Here is a 17141-nt window from a genome sequence, read left to right as displayed (position 1 = left end):
AAAAAAAACTCCAGAGGTGAGAGTAAGGTCATCAGCAATTCTGTACTTCCCCAGCCATTTCTAGTTGGGCTTTTATTCAAGTCTGACACCCCAGGAAATTCCCTTTTCCAGTTAAGTATGGAAATTTGCAAATTTCCACTATTCCAAGAGCAAGTTATGGACTGTGTTAAACATGAAGCTGATTCTGATTTTGTGGTTCTACAAGAACTCACAATGGGAACACAAAACACAAACAGGCCTATTGTTGGAAGCTGAAGACAAAAAGCAAAGGGAGTAGATACGTAAAGTTTCCTGCCTTATCCCAGAAAATATCACCTTTCAGCCATCTCTGTTCTGGCCTCTGTCCTGCCCTAGAAGAAACTTCCTCAGCAGAAGACTGACTACTACAGTTTGAAGTGAAGGAGGAAGAAGAAATGTGTAAACCATCTGGCTGCCAGCTCACTGACAGACTGTGGCCACCTCATCCATTTAGCCACAACGGCAAGTGAATTTCAAACAGAACTTCCCATTCTTTGCCAGTGTTGTTTACTACTGATACTTCTTCCATCATGCTTTTAATAGAGCTTGAACTTTATGTGGCTTTTTGATTTACTTCCCCCTCAAGCTCTATAGTGTTACTGTTTTTGATACAGCTTTGGGAATAGGCTTGTTAATGAATATCTGCCCTTGTTGCCAGCTCTCCAGCAGAGAAAAATAATTTCCCCCTCCAACAGAAATATTTTATCAATAATATGATACATTTAAATAGTGGTGTCTCTAGATGGCAGCATTTTCAGAACACTTGCCTTGCATTTTTTAACAGTTACTGTTTCAGCTTGCTCTTACCTTGAACAAGTCAAATACAAGTGCTGATCCAAAAGTAATGCCTCCTATTTTATTATGTTGACCCACAGCTTCAGAAGCAGATGTTGGTGGTATGGCAGTAGAGGTCAAACCTTTCCACCAACAACCCGTTATATTTTGTTGCCATGTGACAGATGTCAGCAGTCTGACAGAATGGAGTCTGACAAGAAAGGGCACACAAATGCCCTTTCTTCAAGCAAAGGTGTGTCACTGAATTTGTCCACATGGAAAAATGGCACCCAGTGGCATTCAACAATGCCTACTGAAGGTTTATAGAGATCAAACAGTGGATGTGAGTACAGTGAGGCGGTGGGTGGTGCATTTCAGCAGTGATGACAGCAATGTGAAAGACAAGCCACATTCCAGATAGTCATGCACAGCTGCCACACCACACAATGAAGAACATCTTCATCAGCTCACCAACACAAATTAGCTGATTACCAGCAGGAAACTGTGTGCGGGGCTGAATATCAGTTTCAATGTGTTGAAAGTGGTGATGACAATGTTGGAATATTGCAAAGTATGAAGTGGATCCCACAAGTCCTCACAAGGGAACAGAAAGAATACCATGTGCAAGTTTGTCAGGACCTACTGAAACAGTAAGAGCCTGCAGGTGGCTGTTTTCAGGAACTGCATCATTACCAGTGACGAGATGCATTGTCACCGCTACAAGACTGAGTCAAAACAGCCTAAGAAGTGGCAAGATGTGTATTTCCCATTGAAGAAGTTGTTCAAGATGCAACCTTCAGCAAGTAGAAAGAAGAGGTGAGCGATCTGCCTGGATTTCCTGGAACTCAGACAAACCATGAACTCTCCCTGACCAATACACCTTGATGCTGACTACGCTGAAGGCTCAAACTTCCAGAGTCAGGCTAGAGAAGAAGACAACTTTTCTTTTGCAACACAGTAATGCCAGGCTCCAAACCAGTTTGAAGACTGTGGGGTGCAGTATCAGTTTTCACTGGACTGTCCTACCACCCCCACCATACAGACAAATTTGGCATCTTCTGACTTCCATCTGTTTGCTCTGATGAAAGACTGACTGCATGGGCAACATTTTCCTAGTAATGATGTCATAGCAACTGCAAAACAGTGGGTGACCTCCACTGGTGCAGATTTTTGCACACCATGAGGCTTTCATCCATTGTTGGTGAAAACACATAGCTACTGATGGTGACTGTTGAAAAAGTGTGTTGTAGCTGGGAATTTCTCTCTCAAATGGCATTACTGTGCTCTTTTTTTGTTGTTGTAGTTTCCTTGGAAGCAGATAGAAGGCACTATTTTTGGAGCAACCTACATATTTAATGTATTGAAACTGGAGTCAAATCAAGCACAGTATGTGTCTGTAGAAACAGAGATCAACATACTTCCCATTTCTGTAGTTTGACAACTTTCACTGTAAATGCTTGCTGTAAATGCATTTTCTGTTGCAAATAATGTTATACTTTCAAATCCCAAACAAAATATTTTCTTTCAAAAGCGAAGTGAAACCATACTGGCTTACCTGTAATACGAATTTCTGATCTATGTATTTTTTGGCAATGCTGGGCTGAAATTCTTGGCTTTCCAAAAATCGTATGAAAAACTCATATACAAGCTGCAAAGTGAAAAAAAAATTAGCTTAGTTTATGACTTCATTATTGTTTATTATTTCTAAGTGTTTCACTAGATTCTTTCCATATAAAACAAAATACTTATTTTTCCACCAAGCAGGAGGATGAGAAGATGAAAAATATTTTCCTCCTTTAGCAAATTGCTACCTTAAGTGTTTCAATTAAATGTAAGAGCTTTGTAAGTTAATTTTACTTATTTAACTCCATTCAGAGATATCTAATCACTAAATACAGACACTGCCATCTTGTAATGCTTGTTATCATCTTGTAAAGCTAACAAGGGTAATTGGAAAGCTCATTTAAACTGCCCTCTGTACTGCTTAAGTCATATCAAATAGAAAAATTACAGTTATGAAAGAACTGGTAAAACAGATAGAAATATTAATTTTAAATTAGAAACTACTTGAAACACAGGAAAAAAAAACAGAAAATAGAATTTAATCAGGACTTTCTGACTTGCTGAAAAGATTAGCCTCGAGGATGGAGAAAACCTGCTTGCTTCTATTCAAATCCTTCTCTGCCTGAACTATTCAGTGGGACAGCAATAGATCTTCCATTTAATAAGCCAAAAAGAAGGAGAAGAGGCACTCTAATAGCCTCATGTAATGCCAACTCTGACCTGTCACTGATCACCTGAGCTCCAAGCAAGCACTTCTTTTACTGCACCTTTTCAAGAAGAGCAGGCATTGGAAATTTTTTCCCTTCTGGTATCAGCAAGTATGAATATTGACATTAAAGGAGAAAGGAAGCTACAAATTATACTTTAAAGCAACTTTAAACTTTTCCCTGCAAAAACCACTATGTTGCAACACTGCTGCTGCTGCTTTATGTCAGCATTCTTTGAGTTCCTCCAAAAGGAAACAATCAAAAATCAGAAAGGTAGAGAGAGGCTGAGAAATATGACGTGGAAAAAATGTCAGTTTACATCACTAACATCAATTCAGCAGGAAATCTATCAACTTCTGACAAATACTTTGGTACACTTCTTCCTCACAATGGTAAGTCATCCACTGGCTAAGAAATACTATCCCTTTCTTTTTAAAGTAATGACTTTTAAAAACACGGTGCTAGTGCCAATGAAAGTAAGATAGCAGACATGTGCCTCTGCTGCACATAGGTTTGTTGAAGATTTTAGGATTCTTATTTTGTGAAATTTATTATAAATAAGGAATGAAGCCTACATATCAAGAGAGTCCAAATCTAAGAGAACAAGAGAGTGAAACTGCTCACAGGCAAAGATGTGCATCCAACTGTTAAATAAAATACTCATCTCAATCTGAGATCAACTGTGCTCCTTTGCTCACAGATCCTAAACTCCACAAACTGTTCCTCTGCCAAACTTCTAAATTTATCTGTGGCGTAAGTCATAGTCCTGACTAACAAAGACAGGATCTGCAATTCCTTCCAAATAGATTCCTTCTATTAAGGAATTTACTGCAATAGCATCAGTTATGCTGTCTTGCTCCAAGTCCATGTTATGCTTTTTGTTCAAAATACCTTCCACTGACACTTGAGATACAGAGGAAGCAATGACAGACAGCAGTGAGCACTCACACCACTGCAAACACCTGAAAGTAAACTTCAGCTCAGGGAGAGAAAGGGAGATATAGACAGAGGTACAGATTCCCATTTGTTTTTCTGATCAGCAGCCTACTCCTGTGTGCTTTTGTATGAATGTTAACTATACTCAGTAAAGCAAAACTGCTGGAAGTATTGTTATTACTTGTGCATCAGACAAACGTGAGGAAGAAAAATTGATCAACAAAGGGAAACAGGACTACAGGAGACACCATCAATCCAGTTTTGAAACACTTCCCAAATTCATGAAGTACTCTACTGTTTTTGTAGATACTGTGATGTAGCCAACAACAACGACATTAGTGAAGCAGAAATAGAATTTTCTCATAATCTTGTAGTATCTCATACACTAGTTTTCATCCACAGGATAAAAAAAAAGTTACTGAAAATTAGATCTATTAAGCAATGATAAGCATCTATTTTTAAATAATGCTCAAAAACCTGTAGATGTGGCCATGATGCCTCCAAGGTGGGTTCATCTTCTTCTGGATCAAATTCATTGCTGTCACTAGGTGGGAGAGTTCTGAAGATATTGCAAGATACCTGAAAAGTGAAAGAAAGAATGAGATCTGTTTTTCAAACAGGTACTAGATTACAGGCCTCTGTACTTCTCTGCCTACTATAGACATCCTCATCATAGAAGCAGTATTTCTATTGCTCACTGTCTGACAAAGCTTGTCAGCAACAGCATAGGTCAAAGGAACTTATCACTTTACAAATCTACCACCAACTTTGGCACTTTACCTTCTTTAGATGTTTTGTTTCTTTCTAGGGACATCCCAGCATTACCCAGTGAGCCATCACTGCTGACTTTCCCATGCTCCACATAAGCCCACCACTTTACTGCTTGTTCTGCTGGCCATCAAGGTCTACTAGGTCACAGGCATGGCCATCAGTATGCATTGACAAGGGTTTTCATATACTTTACTTTCCTTTGCCCCAGGAAATACATTAACATCTGCTAAAGTTCTTATCTGTCAACAGTTGCTTAAGTTATCGGTGTTCTTCACACAGTATATGCACAGACATTTTGTATCAAGTGCACAACTTGGTACGAAATGCAGGCAAGAAATACAGCTTGCTTGTCACTTTGCCCATATTTTATTTCATGGCTGCTTTGCTCTGCTTAATCTTATTTAGAGGTACTTTGCTCAGAGTGCTTGGCCTTGTGAGGCTCATGCTATCAGCAAAGACCGAAGTAGAGTATTTTCCTGGGTTAATTACAGTGCTGAATGGAGTGTACTGATTATTATGCAGCACATCTTATAAACTGTAAACATGCTGCAGGGCCTCTTTTGCACTTTGAAGGTGGTGTAGTGCCTTCCTTGCACTCTGCTACTGTGTTTGACCCGTCCCTAAGCTGGCTAATCAAACAGTTGGGAAAGGCAGCATATTATCTCCTAATCCTGTCTATACATGACCCTTGCATAGTAGTCCAGACAAATTAATCTATTTAAGCAACGAAACTAGTACACTCTTCAACATCCCAATGCCTTTTAGAGCTGTCAATATTTTATGGTTAGTCTATAAGGCAAGTCTTCAGTACACTGGCAACTTAACATGAGAAGACACATTAAAGCCAGGAGTTTAAATACAATCCAGATAGCAATGAAAACAGACTGAGTCAGAGTGAAATTTTAGAAGCTGCAAGGTAAACCAAAGAGATATGGGTGCTGCATAAATAAGATGGAACAACAGAAAACCGTAGGAAAGCACATACAGTACATACCAGCAAGGAATATTCAGTGAATACAAGTGGAAAACAAAAGTACTGGCTAACTGAAGAGCAAATATGGCAAAGCAGCGAGCACAGAAAAAAAGTGGTCATATGGGTTTTGCAGTTGGACTTTTTCCATTTGCCACAAGAGGGAGCATTTCGCTGCAGATACAGCCAAACGCTTTGACAGAATCTTTCTCTTTCAGCGGATGTCAATCTCGTATTGTCAACTCGCAGGGCTCTCAATCCTAATAATACTGCACCTATCAGCCTGCCCTAAGATGCACTGAACTCTGTCCTATATGCACACCTGCCAAATGATACCTCATGTTCAGCAGATGTTCTCCCCACTTCTTTTCCTGAGTCCTCCACTTCTCTCCAAAGCCCCCACATAAAAAGACTTCTCTAAGTCAAGCATGTACTTCAGGAATATACAAGTGTTACAGCTTGTTCTTCCCCAGGGATTCCTGACCCCATCCTTCTACCATCCCTGAGAAGGAAGAGCAGGCAGAAGAGGAAAGTGATCAGAACTAACAGGGCAGAGGTCTTTATGTAACAATTATTTATGAAGATGGATAGGGATAGGACAGTGGGGAATGGTCTTAAACTGAGACAGGGGAGGTTTAGGTTGGATATTAGGAGCAGTTTTTTCACTCAGAGGGTGGTGAGGCACTGGAACAGGTTGCCCAAGGAGGCTGTGGATGCCCCATCCCTGGAGGCATTCAAGGCCAGGCTGGATGTGGCTCTGGGCAGCCTGGGCTGCTGGTTGGCGACCCTGCACATAGCAGGGGGTTGGGACAGGATGAGCATTGTGCTCCTTTGCAACCCAGGCCATTCTATGATTCTATGATTTATCAGAGCACAAGGCAGTAGAAGGACATCCAAAGGATTCCCAAGTAAAAAGGGAAAAATTGGTGCCTTCCATCTGAACACCTGGGATTCTGCAGTACTTACCAAAGCATTTTTGGTTAATGCCTCACATTTGAAAATCCCCAATTTCTCAGCATTTGGCCCCAAACAGGGAACTACCAAAATCAAAAGCAGTCTGCAGCTTTTATTCTGCCTTAAACTTCATTTGAAAGAAGAAAACAAATTTTTTCTGCAAATTTCAATGAATGAAATTTGTACCAAAAAAATCTGAGGTAATGTAAGCATTTATCAGATGCTAAGTTTTAACATGAGAACAAATGCCAAAGTATGGCACTAGCAAAACCAGCAAGGAAAAATAGATACTACCAGAATGACAAGCTAATTGAACTCAAATTGCTGTAAGATTTCAATTAAGTTGATCCAAGTTTCACACAGTTGCCCTGGCAGCACCATGGAAGAATGAAAGTTTCAGCAATAATGAGTTAAGTGCCAGCACCGACATTTGAATCTTAAGCTTCTAACAAAACCAAAGAGACTTCTGGAGTGTGTATTTAAAAACTAAAAGTCAGTCTCATGGCAAGTCAAAAGCAGGTTTTTTTTGCATAAGAACGTACAGCAGGAAATGCAGTGCAAGGTAGAAGAGAGTTCTCATATAGTTTACTTTCTGTAATTTCTTTCTTTTCTTTTTTTTTTTGCACTGGGAGTAAAGAGAAGTTATATGGAGCCCAAATGCAGACATTCTCCTGAGGAGAACAGACAGAACAGGTTATCTTCAAATGATTCCCAGGGTAATCGTAATTTTAAAAGAAAACGCGTGCCGTTACAGTTATATTAATCACTACACAGCACGAGAGCTCATTTACATGCAGTGTCAATTTACAGCATGCTTATCTAGATCAGTAGCCTCTGGGTGGCTAATGTTCACAAACCTCTAAGGGAGAACCGAAGGCAACAAGTTCTTCCATGCATGAACTGCCCAGCTGTGCGGGAGACTGACAGCCATCACACAACGATGGGGACATGATGCACCAGATCTGGGAAGAAGAATTTTTCTCACAAAGGCATAAGGTAGCTATTCAGCGTTTGTCCCCGGGCCCAAGCAGAGTGCCAAAATTCCTCCGGCTCGATCGATGAATCACTTCCCTTCTGACCTCTGCTGGCTCATCCAGCCATAGGACATCCCTGCCAGCCTCTGCACAGCCCTTGATGGCTCCTCTCCCACAGCCAACGCAAATGACTGTTGATCAATACTGACTGCCATCTTCCACCAATTAGGAATGCCTCCAAGCCCTGATGATATTTTTGTACAGCGAACCTGAACTCTAATATTCTGGAAAGCTCTATTGTGACAAATCTTCTGTATTACGTGTTCCAAGTTGCCTGCATGCTGTGCTTCAAGAGCATCCCTTCCAAGATACTCACCAACCAAACACAGAAGTCTAACAGTCCTTCCCCAGGATGTACAATCTGAATAACCAAGTGCCAGAAATCAATTCAACAAACCAGTGAGATCCACCCATCAGCAACTAATCTAAAATTCCCCAGATCGTGCTGGAAATGCCACAATGAAAGATCTTTTTTCAACTGCAGATGCCCAGAAACCTGTAAGCTCAGTGTTGGTGCATAACCCTGACAAAATCTTCTCCAGGTAATTATGGTTAAGTGCAAGTTAATTAAAAACAAATGGAAAGATAGACAAGGCTGTTCTGGTACCACCATAAGGAACGAACTGTAAGTTCTGAACAGATCTGAGGGTGGTAAGCAGCAATCCAGAACAAAGAAACTATGAACACACAATTAATTTGAAGTAACAGGCTTCAAGAAGTTCTGATTCTATCCCTATGTTTATGTTTGAAATAACTTTAAGAAAATCGAGTACTAAGCTGCTTAAGCCTGAAGTCAGGAGAAAATGTTTGAGAAGTCCTCTCTCCATCCCTCACTAGAGCACCATAAAGGACACTGATGTTACAGAAACACATCATGAATTCTATTTCAGCTCAGTGCTCATTTGCCATGCTGTTTGAAACAAAGATTTGATCGGTAATATTTTTTCTGAATGGAGCCCTAAATGAAAACAAATGTACATGCAAGGAAGTATAATATATTAGTTCTATAAAAACAGGACCAATGAATTAATTTATCTGTGCTTCTATTGCAGTAAGTAGAACTGTCCACATAAACCCCATGTATACAAGAAATTGAAACTGGCTATCTGCACACACCATGATTAAACCAGTTGTGCATACGAAAAAATGTGTGGTAACAACAAAATGTAGTCAGGCAATATAGGAAGCTACTTGAACTAGGAGTCAACAATGGCTCATAATACAGGCACTGACACTTATCCTTCTGAAATATATCTGCATATGTGGGGTTTTTTGTATTGTTCATGGATTTACAGCCATTCAACTGTAATTTTTCTATATATACCACTTAACTGTTCCCAGAAGTGTGAAGTGCACCTTACAGAAAGAAAAACCTAGCTTTATTTTAAAACATTAACAACTCTACCATTCTTACAACTTGGACTTAACCACTGAACTGACCAGGGCAGGGCTGCTCCTGGCTACAAGGCTGAAATAGCCTAGTTCCATATATATATGGTAGTTCCATATATATATACATATATATATATATGGCAGCTCTCAATGTCTTTGCTGCTAAATGGAAAGACAAATCTTCTGAACCCAGGCAGATGTTCATTTGTTTTGAATCCTGTGATTGTTTTTTCTACCTCCCTTTAAGCTCCCACTTTATTTTCTTAACGTCTTCAAATACATACAGCAAATGTGCTGGATGTGCATAAAAAGTCTGACCATTTCCCTGTTATTTCCCTTTTTTGAATACTGCACTGTATCAGAAACTTATATTAAAGTAGTCAAGATACTCATCTACAATGGTCAAGTCCCTTCTGCACCACCACTTGCCAGAATACAGTCATTCCTAGTTGAATATATATATATCTTCTTTTTGCCCAGCAGCATTACTTTTGACTGGGTTACATAAAAATGAACTACATCAGATTGTGAACACAGTCAGCTATCCGGCCACACAGCAAGAGTGTGGGGAACAGCCCTACTCACCTTTTCTTCTAAAAATTCAATCAATAACCTGCAGGAATTTAGCTTTAAGTCAAGGCTCCTAAACTTGTTAGTATCATTCACTTCAGTGGTGGCAGCTCCCACCCACACAGAAGTGCAAGGTGTAAAATTGAGATTCCTTAACCTATGCCTATGTTACCCAGCAGGGAAGTACAATTGGAGTAGGCTGGTAGAACAAAATCTCTGGTGCACAGCTGCTGAATACACACACTATGTATGTTTGGAAGGAGCTTAATTTTAGCCATCTTTTGTACTGATGCCCACTAGCAGGTTGAGATCATGAGGCACACCTCTGGAATACACATTTGATCCCAAATGAATCAAATTCACAAACTCTCAAGCTTCTTTATGACAAGCATCAAAGTCCAGTGAGAATAAATGGGAGATGCACTTCATAAGCACACTCAGAATCCCAGCTGCAAGTACTAACACAGTCATGGCCCTGGGGAACGCTCACAGGCACACCTTTTCCCTGCTGGAAGTCAGAGCTCTGAAATGTCACACTAGATGCAAACCACATGAGATACCCTGCTACCAACAACCTCATTCATCACTATCTCCTTGTAAAAACATTTTGATATGATCCAGTAAAACAAGTTTTTGTTTAATGCATGGCCACGTTATTCCATACCATCACAACACGATAGCAATAATTCAATTGCCTTTGACAAATTAAAGCACAAAGAGCCCCCTCATCTCTACAGCAGGCATCAGATGAAGCAAAAGCCTAGCAATACATGAACTCCAGACAGTATTACAAAACTCTTACTGTCTCAGACTCCTATCTGAAGAGCAAAACAAGATATTCAGAATCCAGGAAAACAATCTCCCAGAAGATTCATGCTGAGTCGATCTGCAGACACAGTGCTAGGAAGATGACAGAGCTGAAAAGTGGGAGTGAGAGTGTATGCTCCTCTTAAACAAAACAAAACAAACAAACAAAAAAAAGCTGCAGTTGACACAAGCGCTTCTCAAAACAGTTTATTTTTTTGCTTTAGACTTAGACACTGTACTATTATGCAGACAGCATCTGACGAATGAGAAGCCTATGTAACCAACAGGAGGAATAATGGATAAAGTTAAATGTAATTACATACTGTCAAGAAAAATTATCAGGGACAGCTGTGCAAGAAGAGCTGCCTCCAACTGATTTTTTTTTTTGAAGAGTACAGAACACTGGAGTCTCTTCCTTCACTAAGTACTGCGGGTTTTGTACAAACAAGGTGTATAAAGAATATGAATATTAAGTAGCATCTAACAGAGGAATTTGGAAACAATGCATAAAAGAAACCAGTTAGATTCATTTCTTGCTCCTACCTAATTGATAAATCTCACGCTGGAGAGCAGAGAACTTAAAATATGAAATGATTTTTTTTCTATTTCTGTTCACTTCAATAGCATGCTTGTTCCACCACAGCTGCATCCATGTGCCAGATCTCACTCCAAGTTCATTTTGGGGGAGTTGAAGAACACTGTATCTTTCTTTCAGTATTTGAGATGCATTCAAACCAACGTCTCCTGATTCAAGCTGAACTCGAGATCAACTCCTACTATTTTACACAGTTCCTGAAGTTATATAAAAATCATTTTTGAAAAGAGGCATTATCTGTCAATTTCTAGAAGAGTAATTGTGTTTATCGCTCTTAAAATGACATTCAGTACTGCTATTTTAAATCTAGTATCTAAACCAACAGGAACAAAATGAGGTTTTGCAGGATCAAAAAGGTAAGACTGAATACAGAGAGTTTTACACACACACACACACACAAAAAAAAAAAGCAGAGAATAGGATACTAGAGTCATCTCTGCACATAAAAGGAAGAAAACCAAAATAATACTCCATTAGGAATTCCACAAGGTACATCTCAAAAAAGTTTCATTATCCACCTCTTCTGGGCTGGCAAGTATCCATGGATGTTGTATAAACATCACAGTAAACGTCTGGGATTGAGTTTACAATTGTTGGAGAAGCAAGAAGGAGAGTTTAAGTGTTGCTCATCAACAAGGAGATTTATCCAGGTTTCTCAGTTAAAGAGCTTGTCAAATTCCCCATTCATTTGATTTTTCAAGTGAAACAAATGAGTATCTTCAATCTAAGTCTTAATTCCCAGAAAACACAAAAAAACTACATAACAGCCTACAGGACACCACGTAGACAATAAACATTTATTTCATTCAACTACCATTGCTTATTCTGCCAGCAAAATCAGCTGCATTAATAAGTCTCCTATTTTGCTCAGATAGGCTCAAATTTTAGAGTAAGTGTCCAATTATTGGCTCATAAAGTCATATTACTGGCATTTCCTTCTTAGCAGTGTGAGTTTCAGCTGGCAAGAACCTTTCTTACAGAGACTGGCCTAATTCTGAAGAATGTCATGTGCCCTTCTGCATAAAGCATCAAAACAAGGGAAGGCACTGAGCAGCATCCATGGGAATAAATCTGTCCTGCTTATATCATTAACACAAATCCCAACCACTCTTTCCATTAAGTGATATTGATGACAGTGACAAGGCTACTGTAAGCTTGCTTTGGTGGCCATTAGTAAATTCTGTTTTTTCAAAATAACAAATTCAGCACTTCTGTATAAGTGAAGCCACAGTGAGTGGTTTAAAGAAACAAACAAACACAAAGACTGTCAAATAGCTAAGTGTTTTCTCTTGTGATATTGTATATAACTCGATGTGTAAATCATGGGATACTACGATAAGGCCTTCATGTTTTAATGAATTTAGGATGACTAGCTTTAAAAATACCAAAGTACTCTTAATGCTGGCTACCCCAAATGATCATTTTAGAAATCAAAGTAATAAAAAATCTTGGAGTTTTTGATTAATTTGATAGGCATTTTCTTTTATCCTCACATCTGTAAAGTTGAACTTCTTTTGGGACACAGAACAGAGAACACTAATCCACATGTAGTTATTAAAACTTTAAGAAAAGGCTGCCACGTTGACATCAATTCTTCTGGCACTTCAGTTAATTAAAGAAAGCAGCTTAGTCATTAATGGTTCTTCATAAATATTAGCAACAGTTTAAATATCAGCTTCAGACTTCCACATCTTTTTTTCTTCTCTTAAGTGACAGCACAACTTGCAAACAAGCTTCTTGCTTTTTCCCCTATGTCTAGAATACTTCCCAACTCCAAATTTCAGTAGTCCAAGGAACCAAGCATGAAATATTACTCCCTGCATTCATATGTCACTATGTAGGAACCAAGTGCAAAGCACAACAGAGACTAAACCTTCCAGAGGGAAAAAAGAACATTTGTGCTCCATTTTGATGTGTTTTACGCTGTCGGCCTTTCGGTCAAAACACTCCCGATGACAACTGTGGCAGGCAGTCAATTTGGAAAGGACACAAAACTGCTCTTCTCTTCACCATTGTGACAGGTCAGAGCTTGTCAAGTTGACAGGTCATTTGCAAACACAGTTGGAGACAACAATGAAAATTCCCAGGTACAGATAATAGCAGCAGTTGCACAGCGAGCTCATGAAGTCAACTGTGTACAGTTCAGTCTGCCTCAGTACCACAGATAAAAACATTTTATGCTTGAAACAATGCATTTATTGCAAAGAGCAAGTTACGCCAAACATCACACCACAGCTCAAAGTCACTTGCTGCCCCTGATACGGACTAATGCCCTCTGCTCACCAAGGCCTGAGGGAACGGCATGGGGCTGTCAGGTCAGCTGGGGGTCAGGGAAAGGCTGTGTCGCAGAGGGCAGTGGGCACAGAACAGCCTGCCCAGGGCAGCAGGCAAAGCCCTGAGGGCCAGAGCTCAGGCAGCACTGAGACACTGCTCTCAGACATCAGGTTGGGGTTGGGTGGCTCCATGTGGATTTAGGAGCTGGACTCGATTCTTGTGGGTCCCTTCCAGCTCAGCATATTCTATGATTCTAATTTTCTCCAGAAATTATTTAGGAAAAAAAAAAAAAAAAAAGCACCTTTTTTATTTGTAAGGATCTTGAGCCACTGACTAGCCAGTTAAGACTAGAGAATATTCTCAGTCTTACCCCTTCCTTAAACTTCCTGGTGCTGAGGTTAAAACGTAGCTCGAGTTCAGCATTAGCCCCCAAATACAAGGCAGGAGAAAGAAAGATGAGAAAGGGTACAATGAAATGAAAAGAATACAAGAGAACAGAAAACGGCTTTCCATCAAAAATGAGATGGGATGAAATTCCTGGAGCTCCATTAGTAAACATCTGTGAAGTCTACTGGAAAAAGTTTACACTTTATCTTCACTTGCAGTGACTGCTCTGTATCACACTTACAGACTATACTTAAGTCAATTATTTAAAGCTGTGCTTTTCAAACTATTTAGGCAATGCATCATTTCCTTAAGATAAAAACAGTTTAGTGAATCAACATAAATGACTGCAGGGATTGTAGAAAATGCAAGCAAAAGGGTTCTGTGTCTCATTACAACTCATGTACAGATTGCTTCATAGGTTATGATTTATTATTCAAAACTGAACTTTATAAGCAGTTACAGATCAAATACATCTAACTTCTTGCTATGGTGAAAAACTGTACACGAAACCAATGAGAAAATACAACCCCAGTAACAGAAACACTAAAACAAATCCTAAATTGTCACAAAGTGAGACTAGGGGTGTCTTCTGCAAACAGAAAAGGTAGCTTCAGTAATATTGGGTATCTGTGCATCAGTGTCCTGTCTAGATCAAATGACAACATCAGTTCACTTCAAGGGGTACAAGAAAGAAAAAAGTAATGTTTGCAAACCATTTAGATGCTGCAAATTTAGTACAAACAGAAGAACTTAGCAAAGAACTAGTAATTCTGTATTCAGACTTGAATTTGCATTAGACCACATGCTGAACACATAACACAGCAGTGACAAGCGGCTCATTGAGAAGACTTCTCCAGTAGAGGAGAACAAAAGGGAGGGCAAGGGAAAAGGAGGAGAATCTGATCATGTTATAACAGACATCTAAAAATGCAGTCAAACTAAGGAGCCATATAAACATTTTTCCTTACATCTTCATTCTGTTTTTGCTTTTTAAATTCACTATTAAGTGCATGATGAGCCTATCACAATTTTCAGCTACTTTTAAGTATTCCAGACAAGCAATACAGCATATAACTGTGTTCCAGGAAAGCAGTAAGGAGCACATATAACACTTTATAAAATCTATTCATGTTTCAGCATCATCAAGTTCACAACTTGACTAACTGTCTTTTCATTTAGATAGCAGGCTATAAGAGTTCCATATGGTAGAACAGAATAAATGTTTCAATGCATTGATTGATTTTGCCAATTACAAAGGATGTTCTTCACCATATAGCATCTGATATTGCTACCATTTTTTGATTGAAAATACTATTACTGGACAATTTATATGTATATATAAGGTATGGCTTTACTGTTGAGTAATCTTGCTTACAAACAGCAACCACTATGACTCCACATAATATAACCATAAAATTTTCACACTGTTTCTACACGGCACCTTTACCATTTATTGTCTAAAAGTAGGCTGAAGCGTGCACGAGTAATTATCTCAGAGCTTCAATACAAATTTAAATGCTTGGATAAAGTTCAAAGAAAGAAAAAAAACTTCTAAAATTAATCCATGATTTATAATGGGGAAGGAAAGGGTATGGGGGAAAAGAGATGGACTCTGATAATACGTCTGCTGGGTCTTTCCATCAGGAAACTTTCATACATTTCTGACAGTATAATAAGCATCATCTTGACTTTAATTAAGCACATATAAAAATTAATAATTTTGTCTTTGGAGAATTATCCCCAAGTGATGTCAAGTAGAAAATAAAAACCAAAGGCCTCATTTAATCCACCTACTCCAGGGTTCAATTTCGCCCACAATGTGTAACTGGAATTGCAAGCGGATTTAAAGAGACCACAAGAAAGAAGAAACTCACCATTCTAACTACTTCAGGGTAAGTCTGCTCTGTCAAACAGCCTCTGCTTATTGTAATGTAGTCGACCAGTTCATTAAGAGTGGAGCGCTTGTATTCTTTCATTTTAAGGTCTGAAAGCGTGTCCATGAAGTCAAAAATGACACAGCACTGTTGAAGTTTCTTTAGGAATAGTTCAGGCTGCTCTGAAGATGGAACGTCTATGAAACAAGAAAGGAAATCTTCGTGAGTCTGGCATCTCTTTATACGAAACAGGATTTATTTTTGAACATCAATTCCAAAGAAAAGCAGCATTCAAATACTTTTCATAAAACAGAGCCCAGATTAACAAATGGACTCCTTATAGGAACTGTTACTACTTTGTGTTTGAGGTCCTGAACAATTTGTTGTAGTAGTAAGTTATTTGCTGTTATGAAAATACAGTTCACAAAAGAAGCACAGGCATAAGTGGAAAACACAAATGCAAAAGCACTCAAGACTTAATTTTATAGTATACCACTATTTTTACTGCATTTGACATATGCCATTGTTAACTTACACATCAAAAAAGGATGAAAGAACTGTTAGATTGATCAAGCTTGATTAATTTCTACTTCCAAAAATACTGTCACTTATAACTCTATACGAATAGATAAGAATATACAGTAAGACTGAATTTATGCAAACAAAATTTCATAATTATTACTTCCACATCAACTCTTTCCATAGCAAAATCAACTGCAATTTCATCGAAACAGTGAGGATACCTTGTTGGATTACAAACATATAATATGCATTAATACACAAAATAGTAACAAGCACTTGCCCAGTACAGAAAGTAGAATGTACTAATTATTTTTCCTTTGTCAACTTCTTAGTGGCTTGTTAGTTTACCAAGTGCATCAAAAGAATGCACAGACAGCCTAGTTTACCCAGTGTTCATGTACATGAAGCTAAGAACAGTAGAAAAGCTGCATGAATGAAATACCTATTTTTATTCTGAAAGATGCCTTCAAACAAGAGAATGCTTCACTTTCTTTCATCTCCCTTTTTTTTTTTTGTTTTGTTTTGTTTTGTTTTTCAGGCACAAATGATCCGTTAGGAAATGGCCTTCTAAGCAATAATCCAATACGCAAATGGAAAACTTTGCTAATTTCAACTAGAAAAACTTAAATAGTAGAGAATTGATGTTTATTTCTTAAAACTTGGACATACCAGTATAAAAGCTAACCTAAGATGGAAATTCTTATCCTTAATACATGACTGAGTATGTCTTGCCAAGGAATACTTGGTAAACACTGGATGCTGTTAACAGTTGTACTGCAGTTTTAAGGAGAGTAGCTTTAACAAATTTGTTCAAATTTAAACCACATGCATAACAGTACTAGAATCAGCTCAAAAGATCTACTGAGTATTACAAGGCACTTCACACCAACTCCTTGCGCTGCTTAATCACTGAAAAGCATAAAGAATAAATTTGGATGGTGATACAAACAAATACGCTACACGCTTTATGACCTGACACCAAATAGCACAAGA

At 38.7% G+C, this 17141-nt stretch overlaps 1 protein-coding gene across 4 annotated transcripts in view; it reads right to left on the bottom strand.

The window, feature by feature from the left end:
- PPP2R5E (protein phosphatase 2 regulatory subunit B'epsilon) overlaps positions 1-17141 on the bottom strand; it is a 71641-nt gene that overhangs the window by 17736 nt on the left and 36764 nt on the right. For all 4 annotated transcript variants that reach the window (XM_010712030.3, XM_003206777.4, XM_031553722.1 and 1 more), the window contains exons 2-4: positions 15627-15823; positions 4476-4577; positions 2348-2440 (exon numbers count right to left, since the gene is read on the bottom strand). In XM_010712030.3, the coding sequence (XP_010710332.1) occupies positions 2348-2440; positions 4476-4577; positions 15627-15823 (392 nt within the window). The remainder of the gene's footprint in view (positions 1-2347; positions 2441-4475; positions 4578-15626; positions 15824-17141) is intronic.

Source organism: Meleagris gallopavo, chromosome 5 (assembly GCF_000146605.3).
Source record: "Meleagris gallopavo isolate NT-WF06-2002-E0010 breed Aviagen turkey brand Nicholas breeding stock chromosome 5, Turkey_5.1, whole genome shotgun sequence".
Taxonomy (NCBI): Eukaryota; Metazoa; Chordata; class Aves; order Galliformes; family Phasianidae; genus Meleagris; species Meleagris gallopavo.
The sequence above is the reverse complement of the archived record's forward strand: the minus strand, read 5'-3'. Positions and strand labels throughout refer to the sequence as shown.